The sequence below is a fragment of the Calidris pugnax genome, unplaced genomic scaffold, assembly GCF_001431845.1.
Source record: "Calidris pugnax isolate Ruff unplaced genomic scaffold, ASM143184v1 scaffold212, whole genome shotgun sequence".
NCBI classification, from domain to species: Eukaryota; Metazoa; Chordata; class Aves; order Charadriiformes; family Scolopacidae; genus Calidris; species Calidris pugnax.
In genome coordinates this window covers 98835-123944 of record NW_015091012.1, presented here as the reverse complement: position 1 = coordinate 123944, position 25110 = coordinate 98835, and the positions used below count along the sequence as shown (strand labels likewise).

Here is a 25110-nt window from a genome sequence, read left to right as displayed (position 1 = left end):
CCTCTTCCGAGCAGAAAAGCTCAAAAAAGTAAAATTAAGTCTTGAATTTGTACTCTCTAAAGGAGCTCAAGAAGCAATATCTATTTTTCAGCATCTCCTCCAGGCATAATACTATGTGCACCAGTAGTTCTTCATAAACACACTTCAACACTAAAAATGACAGCTTTTCCCAGCTGTCTTGTTAAAATACCAGTAGACATTCACAAGAAATAATAACTTACTGGGGAATTATTTTTTATCTTATAGGTTTTATCATCAATAGAATTGGGAAAGGGAAACTATAGAATTTAAACCTTCCAAAGTGCACAAAGACACAAAGGCACAAAGCCAAACGTAATTTTTTTTTGGCCCAATACTAAAGATATCTCTAAGACACAAGACCAACAGAAAAGCAAGAGATATTGGAAGAGAACTCACACAACTTTAGGTAGTCTAAATATTTAAGAAGTTAGATTCTTGAGGCTTCCTTATGCAGTCAATCAGTTTTGCCCTTCAGAGTGATGCAGAGAAGAAACCTGATTTAGGGATTTTGAACCATCCATCCATACCTCAGGATATCCATATATCCTGAGATATAAGTCCCTGGTAACGGAGGCATCCAGGGAAAAACAGCTTTTTATTAACTCAGTCACCTCATCTGGACACATACAGTTACTTTCTGATCAGTCCCAGACACACTGAAAGACTTCATCCTCCTGTGACTGATCCCAAGTGCTAATCAAAGCTCCAAATTTTCTGTTCTCTTTAAATACTTCTAAAACTCAAGTTGGGTGAAAGGGCTGATAAAACACTCTCATAGTTTCTTATTATATGTAAATGTAATATGGCTGTGCAACAGCCTGAAGACATAAAACCAGCTACTTGTTCATATACAGTGAAGTACAGAAAAATCACATTTCTTTCATGGCACAGTTGCCCCCTTTTCAACACTTAGACTTACCGACCATTCTGCATTATCTGTTTTTGAACATCTCACGTTCACTGGTAGTTTAAGCACAAGCTCATTGTAGGAGAGACCCTCTGATCTGGACCATTTGAATTTGTTCATTGCATCCATAAAAGACAGGTTTTTATACTGCTTGGGACTCTTTATAATGAAAGGCCAAGTCCTAAAGAAAAAGAATTAAATAAATAGGTGTTAAAACATAGATAAATGCCATCAAGTTGGAACTGATGAGGAAAAGCTTTTGGAGAATTTACTCAGAAAAATAAATGTACTATTAATATGTATATTATGCCTGACTCACATTCTCAGCTAAGTTCTCTGCTACTGAAAACTGATGCAGTTTCATTGATTTTAACAGAATTACAAAAGTTTGCCAGCAGTTTAGGACTTGCTGCCAGATGCTTTTAGAAATGAAGGACTTTGACTTAAGAAAAAGAATTATACTGCTCTTCTCTGACCTACAAACTGAATACACAGGCAATACAAAACAGATCCTCTGTTGTAACTTCTCCAAAAAAAAAAAAAAAAAAAAAAAAAAAAAAAAAAAAAAAAAAAAAAAAGAAAACAAAAAAGAAGCACCACACCCTCTACTAAAGCTTGGCAGAATGTGGTGTAAAGAAAAGTTTGCCCTCAGAAAGCTGCTTCCAGATGGCTCTGCCAAGCTGTGGTCATAACTCAGATAACAGGTCAAAACTCAGCCCAGCACTGGAGCTGCTCCAGCGTGCGTTGGTTGGCAGCAGTGCCAGAAGATCAAATGAGAAGAACCATGGACTCTGCCTTTTGTCATGTCCCTACATGCTGGCTTCAAGGGGACTTTTCACCCGTGGTGGGATAGAGACCTGCCATGCTCCTATGAGAGATCTTCCTCTTTGCCCGTGTGTAGGAATCCTCCCCGTGAAAAAGTGAGGCCAATCCTGGTCCTCACCAGCCACAGGCGTGGAAAGGGAAGGAATGAGATTCCTCCTCTTTCATTTAGTAAAGAAAACTCAAGAATAATAACAAAGGAGGGAAAAAAGGAACCGCTAAAGGAAATCTTCTCTGTGGTTCTTTCTTTCTCCCTGTTTGACTCTACGGGGATGAATGAAAACGTGGTGGAGAGGCCAAGTTTTTACAAACAGCAACTCCAATACAGCCAGTGGAAGAATTAAAATAGCTAAAACTTTATCTAATTAATACAACACAATTAATACTTTGGTTGGAGCATGAGCTATCTTTTCAAAGCACGTTAGACTGATCTGTGTTATCTTGCAGTCGGCTGTCTCCCACTTGCTTTGGGTAAAGCGCTGCCTATGCCAAACTTCTGCTCTACCCAACACCGAAGCACGGAGGACTTAATTTAGATCAAGCTCCTAATTTATACTATTGCGGCCCAATCGCTTTCATCTCAGCTCCTCGTGATTTTTACCACTGTCTGTGCCACTAGACTGAGGGGAAAGAAAAAAACAGAGTTTTAAAGTGAGCCACAGTGCCTTCCTTCCTGCTTCCCGTTTGCCTTCATGTGTAAGTCAAGCCAGACTTTAGAGGAGTCAGAGGAGCAATTCCTGTACAAGACCGACACGAGAGAGATGAGTATCAGGTCACATATCCTTAGGCTGACAGAGCTTAATGAAACAAGAATTGTGGATTAGGTCATAAATACTAGAGGCATTAATAATCTCTTCTTCTAATTACTATTCCATTTGCGGCAGACAGTCTGCATACTTACTCTATTCAAAACATCTTTATTTCCCCAGGCCAAATGTGCATTTTTTTCTTTAAGTACAGTTATCATGAATGAACACTCAAGAGAGCGTACATTTGTTAGAATATTTTCTTTCTAAGCTCAGAAAGACTCTTTTAGCTAAGGCTAATTTAGAACTGTGTTCTCCCTGTATTAAGAGATTTTAAATAGAAATAGTGTGGAAAATGAAGTAGACATTGATTGCATTGTGGCTTTCTTCAGACTCTTCTGACTTGGATATGAATTTCAGAACTAATACCAGTAAGCCTCTATGTCAAATTACTTTGCAATAATAGTTTTATACGGTTTTGTTAAGATAAACTGTACAAGGAAATACAACTACCAAAATTTAAACGTGATGACACACTATTAGTCTACCGATTTTATTTTTAACTCTTACTACTACCTTAGTTTAATGCAACTAACTATACAAATATAATTCCCCTTTCACCACTACTAGTGCATTCTACTCTATTGTTTGATTACTTTTCTGCATTTAATTCATTTGGGAACTTTCCTCTTCAGATTATTCTCACTCTGTTTACAATTGCTTCCACTGCTATTGAGATGCTTTAATTTTAAGCACTGTAAGGAACACTTCGAAACTGAAAAATACTATTTATTGATTTTTAGATATTCACATGCATTTATCCCATTTATAGTGGGCTTCCTCCCACCTCCTACCAAAATTTAAATTTTATGTTATGTTAGATTCTGGAAATGACTCTTGTTCTTAGTGAGTGATATCATTGCATAGCTCATCCCATTGAAATTCAAAGGCAGAAAAACCAGATCCAACAACACACTGGGAAGCATTTTGTTCTTTGACGAGGACTCTCATGATGAAGGACAGCAAGACTTCTGCTGACTTAACAAAGAAACCGTAACACCTTGTTTAAAATCCACCAGCTCTGTGCTTTTCCCCAGGGGTCAGATGCCAGCTGAATTGCATAGCCCTTCGTGGTGGTTATTACAGATCCTGAGTCGCCTAAATGGTTAACAGCCTCCACTCCTTGCCATGCACAGAGGGGCTATTTACTATTTCTGGAGCACTGAAGCAGACAGATCTCACAACAAAATGATATTACCTCTTTTGAGCTGAGCAGCAGACCAATATTCAGATTCTTGTGGGTCATTTTTATTAGGAAGAAATATTGATGAATTATCTAGGAGGGGTTTCTTTCTAACATGGATTTACATCTCAAAAATACGCAGTGTCCTGCATCCCTGGATGGTAGGTGCCCAAGACTCAGGACGCAGTGTCTTTGCACAGAATTGCAAGCCCCTGCATCCAACAGTTCACCTAAAAAGATCTGTTCTTCCTCTTGGCCAGATTCTGACCACGGGTTCCATATCTGTTCTTCCTCTTGGCCAGATTCTGACCATTGGTCCATGTTTTCCTCTCTACTCACCTTGCATCCTCTGGCTTGTTATTCTTCCAAAGCCTCCATTCTCTATTTCTTTCCATCATGGTGCTTATCTATGGTTTATCTTTTACTATGAACAATTTAATATTGTCTCAATCCCTCCATTTCCTTTCTAACTTACAACTTCTTCCCCTTTTGTGTATTTTCATCAGTGTCACCGAGATAACATTAAGCTCTATATGCGAGGAACAGTTTCAGGACCTGGTTGTACCGATTGACTTCAGCAGAATTTCTGTTAATAAATCTACTCAGGGTAATTCAATACTCAAGCTCCCAACCGATTGACTTCAGCAGAATTTCTGTTAATAGACCTACTCAGGGTAATTCAATACTCCTTTTTCAAAATTATCTCTATATATGTGAAACATTGATATGTTTTGATAAATTGATAGATTTGAAACATTGACATGACATTGATATGTAGTCTTTTTAGAGATGTTTGCAGTGAAAAAAACCACTGCTGTGAGAAATACTATTTCTTTCACAGAAGAAACCGCTCTTTTATTAAAAAGAAATAAAGATGTAAAATAATTTGGCAGGAGAAACAAGTGGCAGCACAGCGTATTGACCAAGAAGAAGTGGCATGAGTGACCCTGCAACATGTTGAGCTACCAGAAAGAAATAAAGGTTGTATAAAAATGACCTTGTGTAATCCCACAGACAGAAATAGAGGTGCTACACAGATTCATAAACATTTTACTTGCCTGACTGGTCTATAGATTTCCTTCACACCGATGAACTGGAGCTGTTCCATTATGTCTGGAATACTTGCGCATCGGGTGAGGTTGATTCTCGGGTAGTAGAGCAGGTACGAGAGACACATTTCATTCCTGGTGCTCAGACCACCCTGAAAATGGGATTATTTTTTTTCCTTTAATCAAGATAGCATTGGAATCCCGCAGATAAAAACAGTGATTAGCATTTATATGCTAATGAAATGTGTGTCGGGAGGCCCAATTAAATGGGTTTACTTTGCACATTAGGCTATCAAACAGCAAGAAGTTATTACATAATTAATTAAAAAATACACTGCAAGCTCAAGCAATAGCTTCTGAGCTTAAAAACATGTCAGAAACAACAATTATCAATAAAACAAGACTCCTATTATGTTGAAGAGTACTGTCTGGATTCAGGCTTATTTTCAGCTGTCTCCAAGTTACTTATACCTCCTGTGTTTCAGAAAAAAGACCTTCAAAGTGGAGCAGATGTAGAAAATCTGGTAGGATAATTAGTCTGTTTAATAAGAAATTAAATGAGCGTTGCCTAGTAAAATTGAGGCTGGGATGGAATATGTATCTATAAGGATTCTCTTTGTAAGTATATATGCAGAGTATGAAAAGAATAAGAAATAAAGGACTTATTTAAGTTAATAGAAAATGTTGACTCAAGAACAAATGAGCACTAACTATAAAATAATTAATTACAGTAAGCAGAATAAACAGACTCTTAAACAGTCCTCCATTGAGAGTGATGGGGCAAAGAACTAATTTAAAATTATTCTTGGGAAATACAGACAAGATTGTGAGTTGCACATTCCTAAAACCCATGTGAGAACTGTTCCACAAATCCCATAGGAATAGGAATGGAGAAAAAAAAATATATGAACCAAGGGCCAAGAGCTACTGTGGTCACCACAGAGGACAAGAAGACAAAAACTCAAAAGCCTTCATTCTCACTCTTGTGCTTTTCTTTATGCACCTACTGCATGCACCTACATGCCAGCCATGGAGGAGAGGGAGAGGCATCATCACAGGGAGAGGTATCCAGGATGCCAGGACCAAGTCTTCCTTGCTCAAGAGAAGCCCCTCAGGTCTCACCTCTGGAGGTCTGGATCCAGCCTCTCCCAGGGAAGTGGGATCAGCCCCTGCCAAAGGCTGGGTGCTGACAGCCATGTCCCTCCCATAAATGCACCGGGTCTGGCATCACTCTCTGGTTTCACAGCCAGCTGGCACACTCCAGCTCATGTCCCAACAACCAAATTTGCTCCACCTCCAAAACCCAGTGGCCACATCGCTATGGCCTCTGCTGACCTACAAAGCTGTGTCTGGGAGATCACGCGCTGCCATGGGCAAAGACTGAGCTGGACCACCCTGATCCCGAAGGGGATGCTCACCCCCTGGACATGGCCCTGCCTTGTCCTCTGCTGAAAGGGTGTGAGGGTATGGCGTGGGCTCCTCCTAAGCCATCCCAGGGGCAGCAGATCTCCTGGAAGGTCCCTGAGGCTGGAAAACCCACCACGTGAGAAAGGGAATGGGAAGAGGCTCACTCATCCTTCTCCTCCCAGCCCCAAATCCTGCCTTCCTCCTGGATTGTATGTTACAAAAGCAATTGGTCCCATCTTGGTCATGGCATCAGTAAAAATCAGTATTTAAAAACTGGCAATTACAACTTTGGGGAAAAATGTGTAACACGTTCATTAAAAAATAATTCATTAGAATGTGCAGGATTTGCATGTTAACACATGTTATGAAGAAAGCACTCCTTACACTAGCGTAGTTTGATTTTTAAAGATCTTTCATGAGCTGGCTTGCTTTTTTTTTTCTAAACTAGTTATTTGAATGCTTTATGGAAGAGATCAGACCGCGATCATAATAGCCCTGATGACTTTGAAACCTAAGAATCTATGAAAGGAAAGATAATACATAATTACATGCACAAAGGCATTGGCAAGTAAGTTCACACGTTTTAATAGCATTTTATGAAAAAGGTTTTAGCGGCCAATATTATCTGTGTACTTATTTTGATCCATTCAAACTTGTCTTACCCATGTCATGTGCGTTCGGTCCACGGTACTGTAGTGACACTCTGTGATTAAATTATCCCCCTGAAACACAAGATTTAGGAAGTTCACAGTTCTGAAGTTCATCAGCACCAGCTTCAGGTAAGCACAGATGACAGCAACCACTTAAGAAACAAAAATCAGAGCAGTGGATACGGCTTTTTGAAAGAGCAAAGGATTAGGTAATAGGCATATGGTAAGGCTTTGGCACCGAGCAGTCATATTATCCCACATCCTCAGGGATCCCCCATGGATTTAAAACGGAGTCTTATTACTAGTCTGGTCTGCTTTTCTAAAATAGCAATGGAGGTGCCCAGTTATAATCCTATTTTCAGGAGAATTATCTATGTAGACGATGTATCCACGTGAGTCTTGCTCCAAAACTCACCCAGTTTTGGGTTGGACAGCTTTCCCCAGGTTAATTTATCCTGCCAACTTCAGCAGAAATACGTGCCAAATGAGGAAAAGGAGGTTTTCCACATCACAATAACAACTATTTATCTGCCAAGCCTGGGAGTAGAGGAGTGGCAGGCAAAGACTTAACTACATTGACAGATATGTATGGGAAAGGCTGATTACTTACCTTCTCAAGTACCTACAATTAACTTCTTGCTGTCTTTACAAACTGATCTACAGTTTGGTAGTACCTTTATTCCCTGTACCTGACCAAATACAAATCTCAAAATCCCCACGATAAAAAAGCGGGAATTGAATTATTGAAGAACATAGCCAGATGGTCAAAAATGTGATATTTTTGAGCAACTTCATATCGCAAAGATGGCAGAGGTTTATTTGTTTTGGTTAGATTTTTTTGGTTAATTGGAAGAGCTGGCAGAAGAAGAGAATAACGAGAACGTCTATGGAAATTTTTAACATTAATAATTAATTGATCAGGTTGTGGTCTGAATTACACCAGAATGGTGTATGTAAAACTGTACTGGTATTTTTTGCATAAGATGAAAACAATAAAAGGCATGAAAAAGGCTCACTTCAGAGAAAGAATTCCTGCTTCTACTCGAGTTGTCTTTTTTAAGTTGCTGATACCATCAAATACCTCTTTTAGTCTTTCTGCTGTCTACACCCTTTTGTTCTTGAATTTTAAGAGGCCTTTCTCTATAATCTGCATGGATTTTCCTAAAAATATTACAGGCTTTCTCTGCAAACCTGTCATCTTCTGCCAGCCCTCTTCCTAAACCCTTCAGCACTTCTTTCCTGGAGGAGGTAACACCAGTTTGTCTTTGAAGTCACTGTGGACTACAAGCAGTTGGACTTCAAAGAGCAAATCCTGCACCTGAACGTCCATGTTTTGCTGTAGAAATTAAATTAGAAAAATAGCATTTTAGCTTCTTGCCTTTAAAGGACAAATATCAAAGTATCCCAGTGTGGGAGAAGAGACATAGGAGAAGGGACTTGAAGTCTGGAAGTTTAAACCGTGGGGGTCCTGACCATATTTGAAGTTCAGCCATTCCAAAGGTCTTTCCAGCTCCCTTCCCTTACAGGCTTCAATCATAAAAAAAGAAATCAAATTGTTTTCTATTTTGCATCTGACCAGTTCCAGCTCCCTTCCCTTACAGGCTTCAATCGTAAAAAAAGAAATCCAGTTTTCTATTTTGCATCTGACCAATTCCATCAAGTAATGGGCTTGTTCACATGCTCCCAGACAGGAGCTCCAGCTGCTCTGCTGCTCAGGTCTGGAGCATCCAACTTTTGCAGCACTAACATTCTGTCCTCAGGCCAAAGCTTGAAAAATAGATGCCAGCTGGAACTAACAAAGGTTGAGTGAATAATTTTTAAATGAGTGATGCAACCAAAAAAAAATGTAGATTTTTTTCATGCAATACCTATGGATAGCAACTGCTTTATAACTTAATTGCAGTTGGGATTTTTCTAAAAGATAAATTACATGTTTCTCACAAGAACAGCAGATGGAATTGCATTATTTCTTCTTCTGAAGGACTTTGTTTATTCACTGAAACCTTATGTGGAACATGAGCATAGAGTTTTACTCCCAACAACAAATAAAAATGTGAAACAAACAGAGGGCTTGGCTGATTTGTAGACACATGTTTGCAAGGCTGGATACTTGCTGTGCACAAATACTCAGGATGTGCTACTTGGCTCCAACGGCTCCATAAAGCCACGCAGTGGTGCTTCCATTTTTCAGCTGGCTGGATGCACAAAGATGGCACAACCAGGCACATGTGTGATTTTATAATGTGCTTTGTTTAAGTATTTCAAAGAATCATAGAATCTTTTAGGTTGGAAAAGACCTTTAAGATCACCAAGTCCAACCGTTAATCTAGCACTGCCAAGTCCACCACTAAACCATGGCCCTCAGCACATCTTTGAAATACCTCCTGGGGTGGTGACTCAACCACTTCCTTGGGCAGCCTGTTCCAGTGCTTTACAACCACGGCCAAGTACACAGGGATGCTCACTTCCCTAGTCCTGCTGGCCACACTGTTCCTGACACAGGCCAGGATGCTGTTGGCCACCTTGGCCACCTGGGCACACTGCTGGCTCATGTTCTGTTGACAATTGACCAACACCCCCAGGTCCTTTTCTGCCGGGCAGCTCCAGTCCCTCTGCCCCCAGCCTGTAGCGCTGCAGGGGGTCGTTGTGACCCAAGTGCAGGACCTAGCATTTGACCTTGTTGAACCTCATCCCATTGGCCTCAGACCATCCATCCAGCCTTTCCAGATCCCTGTGTAGAGCCTTTCTACCCCTCAAGCAGGTCAACAGTCCCACCCAACTTGGTGCCATCTGCAAGCCTACTGAGGGTACTCTCCATCTCCTCTTCCAGGTCACTGATGAAGATACTAAATAGAACTGACCCCAGTACCGAGCCCCAGGGAACACCACTTGTGACTGGCCACCAACTGGATTCACCACAACTCTTTGGGCCTGGCTATCCAGCCAGTTTTTTACCCACAAAAGAGTATGCCTGTCCAAGCCATGAGCAGCCAGTTTCTCCAGGGGAATGTGGTGGGAAATGGTGTCAAAGTCTTTGCTAAAGTCTAGCCTACCACAACAGAAAAGTTCAAATCAAGTAGTAGACACCTAACACACCCAATGAACAGCTTGAATTGATGGGCCAGCCTGTTCCATAGTGTCTCCTGAGACACTGCAACTTTAAAGCATTAGTCCCCCTGCAATGAGTGAAAAAATTAACAAAACATTCAAGACTTCTGCAGCAAAATTAATCCTAAATGTGAGTAAATGTCAGGCACACGATCTTTTAAACACTTTCAGAGAAAGAATGAAGAGTGTCGTACCGGCAAGATGGTTCTTTCTTCTTTCAGATACTGAAACTCCTGGAAGTTGAAGTCAAACTCATCATCATAAGCAAGAAGCTTCTGCTCCTGGCCATTGCGGAAGTGGCGCATCCTGATAGCTCTGCCGGCAAGATGGGCATGAAGAAGCACCGCAAACACATGAATCCCAGCAGGTCTCTCAGCACCTAGAGCCTGGCAAGGGGAAACCACAGAATCATAGAATTGCCTGGGTTGGAAGGGACCTTTCAGGTCATCGAGTCCAACCATCAACCCAACACTGACAAAAACCACCACTAACCCATGTCCCTCAGCACCACCTCTGCCCAGCTTTTAAATATCTCCAGGGATGGCGACTCCACTGGGCAGCCCATTCCAACACTGAATAACCCCTTCAGTGTAAAAAATTTCCTAATATCCAACCTGAACCTCCTCTGGTACAACTTGAGGCCATTTCCTCTTGTCCTATCGCCTGTTAGTTGGCGATGCCAACATCCAACCAACACCATCAGCATACCCAGACAGTGTAATGTAATGCAATGTACAAACAGAGTGAAAACTTATTAATAAATGCATTTTACATTCCCTCAGTTCACAGCAAAATGCAGTCTGGAGAAAAAAAAAAAATCTGCACATGAAACTAAGACTTTATATACAAAAAAGCTTAGTTTTTTCCTGTGATTTTTTAAACAGACAAACAAACATGTTTTGACTCCTAATGCACAGGTTTCATGAAAATCTACTGGACTGCCAATAATTCTCCATAGATTAAGACTTTCAAGACTAACACTTGCACATTATTTTACTGCTGTTGGCTGGTACTGCTGAACATGGATGTTTACTGTGAAAAAAAAATAATATTGTATGCACTTATGAATGACATTATCATCAGTATCATGCCAAGAGAAACACTTTAAGTTAAAAGAATGTAATTGTAATATGTTCAACTTCCCATCTTCAAGTCAACTGGTAGTGAAATACTATAGGTTTACTTCTGAAACTTTTTTCCAGGTCAAAAACATTTCACAATTAACTTTTCTAAATTGACACAACCCTGACACTGCTCCCATTCTAGCTGAGACCTACAAACCTGAGCTTTTGGTTTGCTAAACTATGACTCTTGTTCAGAGCCCAAACTAGAAATAACCTGATATTACAATGCCTTTCAAATACAGCCTTGAGGTCAGAAACCTCACAAGAACAGATTATTCAAGTGATTTTAGGCTGAAAAATGCTGGGACAGTATGCAGGATTTAACACGAGCAAGAACAAATTTAAATTCCATATCTAATTTGCACTTCACTCCAAACCACATCATAACAACCATCGATTCAACCTTTCTCTGAAATGAAAAAGTATATGAGAATCTCCCATGATACATTAATCACAGATTTTAGACAATACTTCCATTATCTGCAGAGATATTTAGATTATCGTAATGAAACCACGAGTTTATTGAATGCATAATTTTGTACTTTGGGCTATGCTGCAAAACTATTTCAGGTCTTTCGTTTCTGTGGTTGGTCTAAGAATACCTTTCAGGCTTTCACTTCACTATTAGAAGCCTTTTGCACATGCACAGAGCTTAATTAGTCTCTCTTGATATTTTTTCTGGGCTAGTTACTCTGGGCTATTTATAGCTTTGCCATGGAGAGTAACGTATGCTTATATATGGAACACACAATTAAATCATTGCAAGCACTGTGTTACCCAGTATTACTCACACCAGTAAGTAAAGCAGCCTAATACTAAGCACCTCAAAAACCCAGATCAAAAAGACTCAAAATTCTGGAGGGGACAGCATGTAGCAGATGCCTTTCTTCATACCTCTTTAATCGGTAACTATCAATCTTCCCAAGAAGTTAAAGGGGCTGTCTGAAACTATTTCTAGGAATGAAAACCAATGGATTCAGGCAGGAGACATACCTCTTCCAGACATTCCAGTGTGCAGTGACCCTCTGACACAAATTCAGGCATGTCCGGTGGGATATTGTGGAAGAGGCTGACCCAAAGACCGGCTTCAATAACCCCAGCGTCATATTTCCTTATAACTGGAGTATAAATTAACCTCAGACCAGAGTTATCTATCAAGCCTGAAACAAAAGAACACAGTCAGCCACGGCCGTAAATCAGTATTTAAAAAAAAAAAAAAATCCAATTGTTTCACATTTTTCAAGGCTTGCCCTAAGTTTTTTACATGGAAATCAAGTAATCAACCTCAGTAACCTGGAAATGAGTCAAACCATATGCAGGAAGTAATAAATAGGGGAAGCCCACAGGAGTGTTATTAAACACGGTATGTTGATATCTGTGGCGCTCAGATGTGAATGAAAAATACGTGCTGCCTGTAGCCCTTGTGTCCCTTCCATTAAGTTATCCAATGTGGACCTCAGAGAGAAGAAGGTAGATCTCGTGAATGAAAAATACGTGCTGCCTGTAGCCCCTGTGTCCCTTCCATTAAGTTATCCAACATGGACCTCAGAGAGAAGGCAGAGCAAACAATACAAAGAAATAATAAGACCTCAAAAGGTGCCGTGTATGATTTTCAAATGAAATGCTTAAAGAAGAGCTTAAAGTTCACAAAGAAATAATAAGACCTCAAAAGGTGCCATGTATGATTTTCAAATGAAATACTTAAAGAAAAGCTTAAAGTTGCTGTGGTTATTTTTTTCTTTAAAGTTTTCAAGGCACGTGTTGTCTTCTACTTGTGAATTTATCTATTCCTTCACCTTGAGCCTTAGCATTAATTATATTTTCTCTTTGTTTTGGGTTGCTTGTCACATTACAGCATCCCTCAGACAACCAAATACACCCTTTTTGTAATCTCCCCTATTAAAAGAGCATTGACTAAAGATATGCAAACTGGCTTCCTAGATCCCAAATTTGAAGATAATACCAGCACCTTGAGTAAAGTAGACAGGAGAACTAGACAGGATTGTAAAGCTTCACTCACTTAAGGACTTCTTTTGATTTCAGAAAGTAGTTTAAGGAACCAAAACCTGATGTAAAAAGTTTGTGGCTTTTAAGAATCAAAACTAAGTGAATTCAATTCATCTAAATATTTAGCCATAAGCATTTTTTTGTGTATCTACTCAGAATTTATGTTGCCTTTATCATCTAACTGTTTTTAATTATTTTCTCTTGTATTAGCCATTTTTATTAGGAAGGGTACAAAAAAATTCCAGACACTAATTTGTGTTGCAGAACTTCTACATTTTGTTAGCTCATCTCTTACCTTCCTCTCTGTTGTCCCCTTTCAAATTTCAGTTTTGAAAATTAAAAAATGCCAAAAAATGTCTGCAACGCAACGAGAAGCACTTGTGTCTAGTACATTTTCCAATCTTGCATGTTTTAAAGAGTGTGAGGGCACAAACCTTCTGTGTACGATGGATTGTCATAGTGCACCTCCATAAGAACGAACTGAGGGTCAGCTGCTGTGCCAATGGACAAGCCAACGTGAGGAGGGTAGGTGAAGCCCTGGAAATCAGCACACACATACAGAGTTAAGGTATTTTTGACAGGGTTAAGAGTTAATTTCTTTTTATAAATGCATCTCCTCTTTTTTTTTTTTTTTTTTCCAACGATACAAGCATATTAATGATAAAATTTACACAGGTAACTTCATCTAAAACTTTCTGAACATGACATTGTGGTGTAATATATTTATTATGTGCTCAATGCACTAGATAACTATGTCAATACAAAACAATAGATCCTATGCTTGTTAAAGGATAAAACCATGAGAAAACTGGTCTGACCTCATCGCTGACTCTGCTTGGAGTTAGAGGCTGGTCTAGAGTCATCGCTGACTCTGCTTGGAGTTAGAGGCTAGTCTATTTCCTGAGGTCCCAACCAACCTGCATTATCCTGTGATCTTATGATTATTTATCCTGTATTTATAGCTTGAGCAGAAAACGAAAATTCCATTTTAAATGTATAAACATTGCACCATCAAGCAGTTCGTCTGACAATGAAACCCTTATGAGAAGGTGAATCTACACTGTAAATGTTCCCATTTTCTAAAAGCAGTAATCTCCAGGGAATATTGAGGTTATAGGTAATTAGGTTTTTTTAGATTTACTTCAAAAGCTCCCTCCTGGTTCAAACCAAAATCCCGGTATCTTCTAAGTGAACATCTATGAAATTCCCTTTTATATGAACTAATCTGCATCATTTTATTAGTATATTGCTAATATTTTAATATGTAATTTGACATTCTAACTTTCTGAAATGTGCAATTTGAGATCCCAACTTTCTTATGCTTGATGGACATTAATGAATTAATTGTAGCATATAGTAATAAATACTATCACCTCAACTCTCCGTGAAGTAAGAGGACTTACTGAAGTAAGTGGACTGAGTACTCCAGTAAACCTGAATTTAACCCAGATCTGCCTCTCTACAGATCTTTAACATTGGGGTCATCCTTGCAAAAGCCTCCATAATGCCTGCCAAATGATAACTTATTTATACGAGTTTTTTTATTTCACTTAAATTAAGACAGTTGGAAGTACAAATAGTAGGTCAGAGCATAGCTGATGGCTAAAATGCACAAAGCAGACATCACAGATAATGCTCATAGTGGATTAAACTTCTTCTGATGGATCCATGCAGCATCTCTGGCTTCCTTGCACCGCAGATAAATTAACAGATGAATTAAGCTGAAAACATGGTGTCAACATGGCATCAGAGACTGTTTTCTGTAGATAGGTCTCATTGCCATGAGTAAAGGCCAGGCTGGATGGGGCTTGGAGCAACCTGGTCTGGTGGGAGGTGTCCCCGCCCATGGCAGGGGGTTGGAACTGGATGGTCTTTAAGGTCCCTTCCAACCCAAACCATTCTATGATTCTAGCTTTCTATACTATTTTCAGTAATTTTGGCTTGTCATTTGGAAAGTTCATTGCATTTCATACTTAAGAGGCCAACAAGAAGTTGAGGATTTACTGGTAAGTTATTTAGGGATTGTGATTGTGTACCCTTAAAAACAGACAAATTAAGTAACCACTAATACACTAAGAGGAAGCTTCATTATGATGAAATCATCATCATGGTTTCACACCATCTTAAAGCCCCATTGATGAACCATGCTGGACAGACGTTCATCCTACCTCTCCTCCGATGGCCCAAGCAAAAATGACCGTCTCACATGTAAGAAAAGAGTCTGGCATGTTGGGGTGGTAGCACTCATGCCCGTAGTCCAGCACGCTGTCATTCAAATTGCTGCTGCACTGGTAGAGCAGGATGTGGTGCACCAGATTCTCGTGGCCTTTCTGGATCAGTGGCTCCACCTGTCCATGTTAAAATCAAAAGGAAAAAGGAAGACAACACATTTCAGATGTGACTGTTTCAATCCAGGTGATGCACACAGAACTAAAAAGAGGGAAGTTGACGTTAGATTGTAGTTGGGTTGAGATGTTAATTCAGCGCTCTGCAACCCCAAGCATTAAAGACATCACTGCCCAAGTGCATCAACAGGGCAGAGGAAGAAAATTCCGTGTCTTGAAGAAACCTGTTGCCATCTGTCTTGTTGTCCCTTCTCCCACTCCAGTCTTGAGCCGCCACTTGCCTTTCTCCCTGCACAATCTTGTTTAGCCACATTCCAGCATGAAGGGTAGAGAAACCAGCTGAAATTCTGTCCAGCTAAACCAGCTTGGTGTCTGAACTACTCAGAACTCTTCATCCCTGTTTCTGCCTCTTTTCTACTATTTCAAAGTAGAGTTGTACATCTCGGGCGAGCCTGGAGCTATACCCCATGTTCCTCAGCAGCTCAAGATGGACTTACACATTTTTTTGACATCTGCAAGAAATTAGAAATTACTTTACAATCTACTCAGTTGTAAAGACTTTATTAACATGGAAGTCATTCTGGAGAGGTTAGGTGCTCCAGCCTGTTTATGGCAGTGATGACCTGGAGGGCTTTCAGGGGTGCCTGGGTGCCCCCCAGTATAATTTGACCACCGAACTCCAGGGTAGGCTGAAATTATTTTATTCCCATTTTACAGTGTTTCCTCTCTATTTAGATGGATGATGTTAAATCATCTCTGTCAGAGATGACATCCCCGAAGCAAACATGAATACTGCTGAAAAAAATTATTTTGCTTTTCAGAAACATCATATTCCACACAATAACAGCTTGTAGAAAACAGTATTAAAATGAAAGGAGTTTTTCACTTGCTTTTGCTTTCAAAGATTGCATCCCCTTCTATCAGATCTACATTCAAGTCGAATAAGATAAATATTAATGTTTTCACAAGAAAAGTGAAGGTTTGGTGGCATAACTCTTAAGATGTAGGGTGTCTTGTGGTATTGCCTTTTGATATTAGAAAAGAGAAGGTATTTCAAACAGGCAAAAACCTTTGCACATGAACCCCAGCTACCAGAGGATCAGAGCAGAGTAAGGAAGAACAGCTTATTATGTTATTAAAATATTGTCAGCACAATACTATTACCAGAAATTTATCTAACTGCACTTTGTTCAAACCACTAAACCAACTACAAGAGAGGAAGGGCAGGAAGAAGCAACCGGAGTCTGTGCGGATCGAGACCACCCTGGTTGATATGAATCTGCCAAACACCATTGAAGTTGGGCTCTCGGGGAGTCCAGCTGCCGCTGAGTACCTGCAACTCTGGCCAAGAAAGTGCACAACCCAAAACCACCCACTTCACGGCGCTTAGAAGTCAATGGACGGATGCCAACTGACACGGATGCGCCAAAGTTTTGTTCTCAGGGCAAGACTGAGATCTCCCCTACTATTCCCAGTAACCCCTATTTCAGTCAGAGTTACCATCACCACAGATTACCATACAACGGAAGTAAAAGCTATTTTTGAAGGAGATCAGAGTCAGTTTTCCCATCAGATAAGAATTTACTCCCAAATATATCAGACTGACCGATAGATTCAGAAATCCATTTCAGCTGGATGTTCCTTCTTCCCACTGCTCCATCACATACCCGCACATTTACCCAAATACTGCACAACCAAAACACACTCATGACAGATTTTACATTAAATAGCAATATATATCTCAGGAACTCAGAAGCTCCACATAATGTATAGGTTAGTCAGGGAAACGGTTACGGGAATATTATCCTTGGATCTGTATATCCCTGTATCTACCAAGAAAAAAGAGTATTTTTGTCCCGACATGTGATAGTTCTGCCTGCTGCTACAAGATCCCAGCACCTGCTGTGCTTACAAGCACCACTTCAAAACCAGCTTCCCCTCAAAACAATGGGACGTCACCAAAATTAGAAACTCACATCCTGTCATCGCTTGCTCAGTGTCGGTTACCTAAACAATAACGGCACTTCAAAAAGTAGGTTTGTTCAGCTTTCTTTACAGAAGAAAAGAAAGAAAAAACTGGAACAAAACCCTTAAGCATCTTTCCAATGCATCTTGCAGGGCAATTTATATTCTTCAGATGCACTAATAAATAATGAAAAGCAGCAGCGAAGTTACACGATTGGACATTTTTATTACAACTTGGTTAAAGAGGAGCCACCTTTGTCTCTACCCTTTTAAACAAATAGAGAAAAACAAAAATAACCCAAAACTATTAGGAGTGGTCAAAAATTTACTAAGAAAAAATTTAAGAAAATCTCATTAATCACAGAAATGTATGGAAATATTTTAGTGGCCAGCTCCCAAAGGATCACAGCATCATTTCAGATTGAAATGAGAGAAGAAAGAGGAGCAGACCGCCTAGACACTTTGGGTTCCCTCTCTCTGATCCCATGAGCAGCTAACTGTATTCACTTACTAGATAACTTCAGCAGAAAAGAAAACAGCATTTGATTCTGTATTGTAGCAATTAACTGGAGCAGGGATTTAAACACGCCATCCTACATCCCAGGTGAGTGCTGCCCTAGTAACTCAGCCATATATTATTTTAGCTTATAGAGTAAGTCGGTTGTTTAGGCTGCCTCCCTCTTCCTCCCTCACTTTCCACAAAGAGCACCTGAACAGCTTAGTTTGCTACAAGCTGAACAGAAATTCCAAAACCTCTTTTTTTTTTTTCCAAATAAACAAAATTCTTGTTTTCTGGCCAGCCTCACAAACAATGATGAAGAATGACCAAGTTCTTCAAACATGGGGCCAAATTCAGCAAATCACTAATGCCTTTAAATGTGCACAAAATTGGTCTCAGGTGTAAAATTAGTTGCTAGAGCAGGTATCTACAATTAAATACCTAGATCAAGTTGGCCTGGTTTCCAGAGTACTTGCAGCTCCAATGAACGATGACACAATTTGTCTCCTAAAAAGGTTCATCTCCTACAAGGTTATTCCTATTCTAACAGCCCTTTCTCAGCCTTGATCCCCAACTACGGGCATTCATTTTTAAAACATGGACTGTTTAATACGCACATTCAAAGTTTCCAGTTATTTGAATTTCTTTAACATAAAGGTTTTGGTTCTTTGATAGACTTTAATCCCCAAATCACAGAACTGAAAGTTAAGCTAAACTAAGGTCTACGTTTGCAGGTCTCCAGTCACAATACTAGTAGGTGAATCCCAAAAACATCGCCATGAATGTCTTGTTAATTTGTCTCAGGAAATAGTGCAACTTTTAGAATACTTATGAGAAGATAATAATTTGCTGTCATAAATTAGGGCAAAGGAGTGAAATACAGAAAAAATGTGATAAAAGTAGACATAGTACTAATAGTCAGCAGACTCTGCAGATTGAAGTGAAACATTCATTTTTATTTGGATTCTTATTTATTCATAATCTTGTTTGTTCTTGTAGTGTAAGGGGACTCTCAAACGACACTTTCAGCCACCAATGGTTTGAGGAATTTAGATGACTAGCAGTGAAAAGGGGAATCCACCTTTCACTTTCAATAATTATGAGGAAACCTGTGACTTTGAAACACAGTTCCTTCAAATTGCTTGTAATCCTTGCTAATTCCTACCCACCTCTTGTTAGCAAAGGGAGTCAAGAAAGAGGCTGAAAGGAGACTGAAAGGCAAGATGCATAAAACTACCTGTTTTCCCCATTTTGCCTCGTTCCTTGAGGCTCATACTGTTGCTGCCACGCAAGGAATACCCAGCTGTCAGGGTTCATCTCTTTGCCATGTCTGAGAATGAGCCTGCAGAGATGCTGCACCACCAGGCTCCTTGGTGGCTTCTTCCCCTGCAGGCAAAGTGCATTTTCTGCTTGACATTTCCCGACTGCCAGAGGCTCAGATAACAAAAGCCCTACATCCACCCTACATCAAAACCACCCAAAGCATCCAGGACTGCAAAAAAACACAAGTGCGTACAACAAGACACGATCTCCCCTGCTTTTCATGAAGCCCACAGAAAAAAGCTCCTGTTTTATTATTCATGATGACTTACTTTCTGCAACCTCTCTACCTTTCTTGAAAGCTTGGGAGAAAGTTCTTTCTAACCCACCTCACTGACATACATGAACCTATTTGACTCTCACTAACTGACATCAAAAATATTAGAATCATAGAATTGTCTGGGTTGGAAGGGACCTTTAAGATCATCTAGTCCAACCATTGACCTAACTCTGATAAAAAATCATCACTAACCCATGTCACTAAGCACTATGTCAACCTGTCTTTTAAATACCTCCAGGGATGGTGCCTCAACCACTGCCCTGGGCAGCCCATTCCAAGACTTAATAACCCTTTCAGTGTCAAAATGTTTCCTAATTTCCAGTCTGAACCTCCTCTGGCTCAACTTGAGGCTGTTTCCTCTTGTCCCATGGCCTGTTCCTTGGGAGAAGAGACCGACCTCCCCCTGGCTACATCCTCCTTTCAGGGAGTTGGAGAGAGCCAGAAGGTCTCCCCTCAGCCTCCTTTTCTCCAGGCTGAACACCCCCAGCTCCCTCAGCTGCTCCTCACAAGACTTATAGATGTACTATAACCCACCACCACATCAAATCAGGGTTTCCAAAAGATGGAGGTATTTAAAATACAATGTATTCAAATGCAAAACGAAGACACTGCCTTCTGCAACCAAAAGTATGGATTACGGTTGTGCGTTTGGATTACCGTGACCTATATTCATCGGGCAGGTCAAGAATTTTTACAGAGCTCCTGTACTGTATCTCTTGGCACTTCTCAAAATACTGGTCTTAAAAGAATATAACAAACACATTTTCAACTTATGATCAGGTTAGTTGAAATAGATAAGACATGTGCTTTCCACCTGTTTATTTAAGAGAAGTTCTATTCTAGTCAACAGGCCGACATCACACAAACAAAGAAAATGCTTATTTCTGCCAGTGCCAGGTTACTCAGCTTCATTTTTTATTCCCTCTTCTTTTCCATTTCCTATTATCTCTTCACCTACTGCACAAACTGAACGTACCACATCCTCATTTCTTAAAAAAAAACAAGCCAAAATTGTAAGATAATACATCCTTGCATTTCAAGCTGATGATAAACAAGGTCAAGGTACCGATGTACAATATATTGAACAGGATGAAAATGCAAACAGCTCAAATGGCCCAAGAAGTTAGAATCCCTACAAGGGAAAAATGTCTCCGGAAACCTGGAAGTCTTTCTTGCTTATTCCTGTTTTTCTCCCTTTTTTATTTGCTTTGCTTTCTTTGATGTTAACAGCTGTGGTTTATTCTTTGTGCCTGCTTGTGCAAACAATGAAAGTTATTAAACTATATCCACAGCCTCTCCATAGTGTCCCTGTTGGAAAATTGAGCCCTCTGAACTTCAGAAAACAAAATGCTGGATTTATTTTTATATACGAAAACGGCAACAGGTCTTTCATTTTGTTGAAGTGATGCTTCTACACTGAAACATCAGTGAAAAATATGATACTTTTTTTTTTCCAGCTTGAAAGGTAGCTTCAACTTAATATTACATTTAAAAGATGCTGTGGGATGGTATATTGCCATATAAATGACTCTGAGTAAGGCCCCAGCCTCACACAACACCTTGCATATGTAGCTGGCAATAACACAGGGAAAACACAAGGAAAATTCTTCTATAATCTCAAAATTGAGAGCAAAAACTCGACTGAAGATTTTGTTCTGGCAGTGCTGCATCTGAGAGACTTTCAAGCCTGCAGTTGGTTATTTTATTTGTATGTGTTTGCCATGCCCCTGATTAATTCAGATCAAAAAGTGATGATTGTGAAACTGAGTACTGGCTGAGTTGAGTTGAGAGAATTTTTGTAGCAGAAGACCAAGTTATTGGGTCTCTGCTTTCTACATCCATCCTCAGGAAGAACTATTACCTTCTTAGTGATTACTCTGGTCTTTGTACTTCTTTCACAAATGTGTACCATGTAGGTACATCAAAATATTTGCCTAACTGAGAAAACTTCTTCAAAGGTAGACATGATGTTTTCTTGTTAGGAATAATTTTTATTTTTTTTTCTTTTCAGAAGTGCAGTTTTGGAATGAACAAATATTTGTCTGAAACATCTCTTTTAAGGTTTTAGATTTTTCTTCAGAAAAGCAAATACTTAAAATACTTGGCATAATAAAGTTGGGTCTTTTTCAATAAAAAGCTACAGGTATTCCAGAAAAAAACCTCAATAATAATATGGTTTTATCGTCATGTAAATGTCCTGCAGGAAAAACATTAGTTGCTTTCTGCCTGACATTGCTTCTCACACTCAACCCAGAGGTGTGCTGAGCAAAAACCCCAAGAGCTGTAAATATGCCTTGGAGCTGGGGTCGATGTTTAAGTCCATGGCTCCAGGGCAGAGCAGGACTTTAACCCCGACAACCCAACAGCTATCTCAGGTCAGGAGAAAAGCCTGCCCGGGCCAGCCTCACGCCTGGGACACTAATCTGCTGCAGACTTTCAGCCCAGAGTTCAGGCATCCCGGGGTCAGGCAGAGACCACCCTCCCAGTGCCCCCACCCCACCCCATCTGTCAGAAAGCATTAAATTAATGCCACTGAATAATTAGAGCTGAAAAAGATACCTCCAATGCTCAACCGGCTGCAGCCTAGCGTGGACTAGCTCCCATAATCTTTCCTGAGATCAGCTGTATCAGTTGCACATACACAGCTGAGTGCCCGTTTCTGATTTCCCCACTATACAATACACATCATAGAATCATAGAATCTGGGTTCAGGTTGGAAGGGACCTTAAAGATCATCCAGTTCCAACCCCCTGCCCCGGGCAGGGACACCTCCCACCAGACCTGGTTGCTCCAAGCCCCATCCAGCCTGGTCTTGAACCCCTCCAGGGATGGGGCAGCCACAGCTTCTCTGGGCAACCTGGGCCAGGGTCTCACCACCCTCACAGCAAAGAATTTCTTCCTAATATCTCATCTAAATCTCCCCTCTTTCAGTTTAAAACCATTACCCCTCATCCTATGGCTCCCCTCCCTGATCAAGGGTCCCTCCCCATCTCTCCTGGAGCCCCTTTAGGGACTGGAAGGGGCTCTAAGGTCTCCCCGGAGCCTTCTCTTCTCCAGGTTGAACAACCCCAACTCTCTCAGCCTGTCAATTCAGTCAGGCTGAACACTCCCAACTCTCTCAGCCTGTCAATTCACTCGTCATTACTAACAAAACCCTTTCAATTGCTCTCTGTCCCAAATGCCTCTGAATTCATACCGTGCTGCTTGCTTAGAAAGGTGTATATTTTGGTGGGTGAATTGCAGGAGGCAGAGCAGAGCCGCTGTTTCTGGTTCACTGATAGCCATCTACATACCACAAGGAGCATTGCTGCTTAACTTGCATTGTCCTTCAAACACAAAAATGTTCATCCAAATTAATTTCATACACATTTCTCACAAGTTCCAATTGGAGGAAAACATAACCTGTGTAGTTAGTGACATATCTTGCTTCTCTTATTTTAATATACAAAAGAGATGGAGATGAGGAAAAGGTCCAGGCAACAGCAACCACTCCCACCCCCAAACTCATGATGTGTTTAGGTAAGGCTGGAAATTTTTCAGACCAAAAATAGAGGTTCTGTACAATTCAAGGCATTTAAATTTGCATGATTTGTCCTTGATATGTGTGGAGAAGTTATTTTTTTATTTATTTAAGCTATATTGTTGGCATTTGGGTTTAACTGGTTTGGCGTATGCTTTAAAATGCAGAACAAAAAATCTAACATCACCGTGGAGAAAAAGTCCTTACCACATGAATGGAAAACCTTATTCAAAGGACAGATATTTCCTGTTCTTGGCATAAAGAAGAAAGGATTTGTTTACTCAGCGACTGCGTTGTTCAATGAAGGCTCTTACTGAAGTTTTATTAGTAAACCGCATTGAGAAGTAATTACCACACCTCCACTTAAAGCTGTAGAATTTTTGTTGGAAAAGAATATGTGCTTTCAGGTAAAAGTTACTGTTTCTGTGCTGTTGGCTTGGAGAAGAGGCTGAATCTCTAAATTTACACAAATTCTTCTGTGCCTATATACTCCTGCTCCTATATACTCCATAGAACGATTACATTCTATGTCCAGAATTCCAATAGTTTAGTGTGGAGAACAACCTAAATATTTTGATTAGGAAAGAGGAATCAAACAACACAATAACCAGTAAAAACACATGAGAACTAGAGATAGGTTAAGAGCTTCTTGTTCTCTCTGCCGTTAAGTCCATTCCTAAATTCCTATTCCTAAGTAACCTACCACTCATAAAGAGTTTTAGACTTTAAAGGCATGCAGTAATTTAGGCTAAATCCAAAAGAAGTATACCTCAAAGAAATATTCATAAAACATTGTTCCTGCCTGAGGTATGTCTGAAGATTTCAGATAAGGCGTTTAGTAACAGTTAAAAAGCATAACCCTGAGGAGCAATCTGATAAAGAGCTCAGGTCAAGAAAAAACATGTTTCGTTTGGTTACGCTTCCTGGCAATACACTTTATTGCTCTCCTAAGCGGCAGAAACACCAGCAGAGCAGTTGTGGTATTCACTATGGCCATGGACTCCCAGCACCATCGACACACACCAAGCCGAACTAATCGGCAATTAATCAGCAACATCATTACGTTCTTGTGAAAACAATATAGTAATAATAAAGTAATATGTAACCAAATACGTTTCAGATCCAAAGCCAAAATGGGTAGTCTGTAAAAAGTTTACATACATTCAAGAGGAACATATAATTTGAATAGTGTAAATAATAAAGTCAGTGCAGGTACTCCCTTTAGTTCATGAAATCGGGATTCATGCACAGTGATGTCTATCTGTTTCTTTGAGATGGCAATGGAAGAGGTTTTAATTCTTTTGTACAACTGCAAAATGCTCCCTTTGATCATGTAGCTTAATAACATTATAATTTTTCTCCTCCTGCTGGGGGGTGAACACTGAACTTTGCCCAAAGACTGAGCGCGTGAGAATTCACAGGGTCTCCATTTCTTGGTGAGACTGAGGCAAAAATGTTGAGCCTTCTCCTCATCCATTGTTACCAGTTTGTCAGTCTTGCTGATGAGGGCATCCATGCTTTCTTTGACCTTCCTTTTCTGGCTGACATGCCTGTAGAAGCCCTTCTTGCTATTCTTGAATCCCTCACCAAGTTCAGCTCCAGCTTGGTCTTCCTGACCCCATCCCTACACAACTGGTCAGCATCCCTATACTCTTCCCAGGATACGTGTCCCTGGTTCCACTGCCTGACCATCACTTTCTTACCCTTTTCTCTTCTCCTGACCCATATACCTCAGGGTACTGAGCTGCTACAAGATACAAGATTCGCGTACTGAGTCTCTACAAGAGTCACCAACCTGGATGCTCTGACAACTAAATTTTGCTGAAGGGAAAGCACAGGACAAAATAAACACAAAATTCACGATTTTGACATACAGAATCACAGAATCTTCTAGATTGGAAGGGACCTTAAAGATCATCTTGTCCAACCGTCAACCTAACTGACAAAAATAGACACCCACACAACAAAGAGCATCACTAAACAATACCTCCCAGCACTACATCAACCCGTCTTTTGAACACCTCCAGGGATGGTGCCTCACCCACCTCCCTGGGCAGCCCATTCCAGTGTCTGATAACCCTTTCAGTGAAAAAATTT

General features: G+C 40.2%; 1 protein-coding gene across 1 annotated transcript in view; it reads right to left on the bottom strand.

The window, feature by feature from the left end:
* Positions 1–863: 863 nt before the first annotated feature.
* The window catches only part of MOXD1 (monooxygenase, DBH-like 1), a gene marked incomplete at its 5' end in the record, with an annotated part of 46297 nt that continues 22050 nt past the window's right edge, over positions 864–25110 (bottom strand). Inside the window, 7 exons of the mRNA XM_014955643.1 lie at positions 864–1109; positions 4798–4940; positions 6858–6917; positions 10148–10339; positions 12071–12237; positions 13519–13621; positions 15253–15432. Of these exons, the coding sequence (XP_014811129.1) occupies positions 902–1109; positions 4798–4940; positions 6858–6917; positions 10148–10339; positions 12071–12237; positions 13519–13621; positions 15253–15432 (1053 nt within the window). The remainder of the gene's footprint in view (positions 1110–4797; positions 4941–6857; positions 6918–10147; positions 10340–12070; positions 12238–13518; positions 13622–15252; positions 15433–25110) is intronic.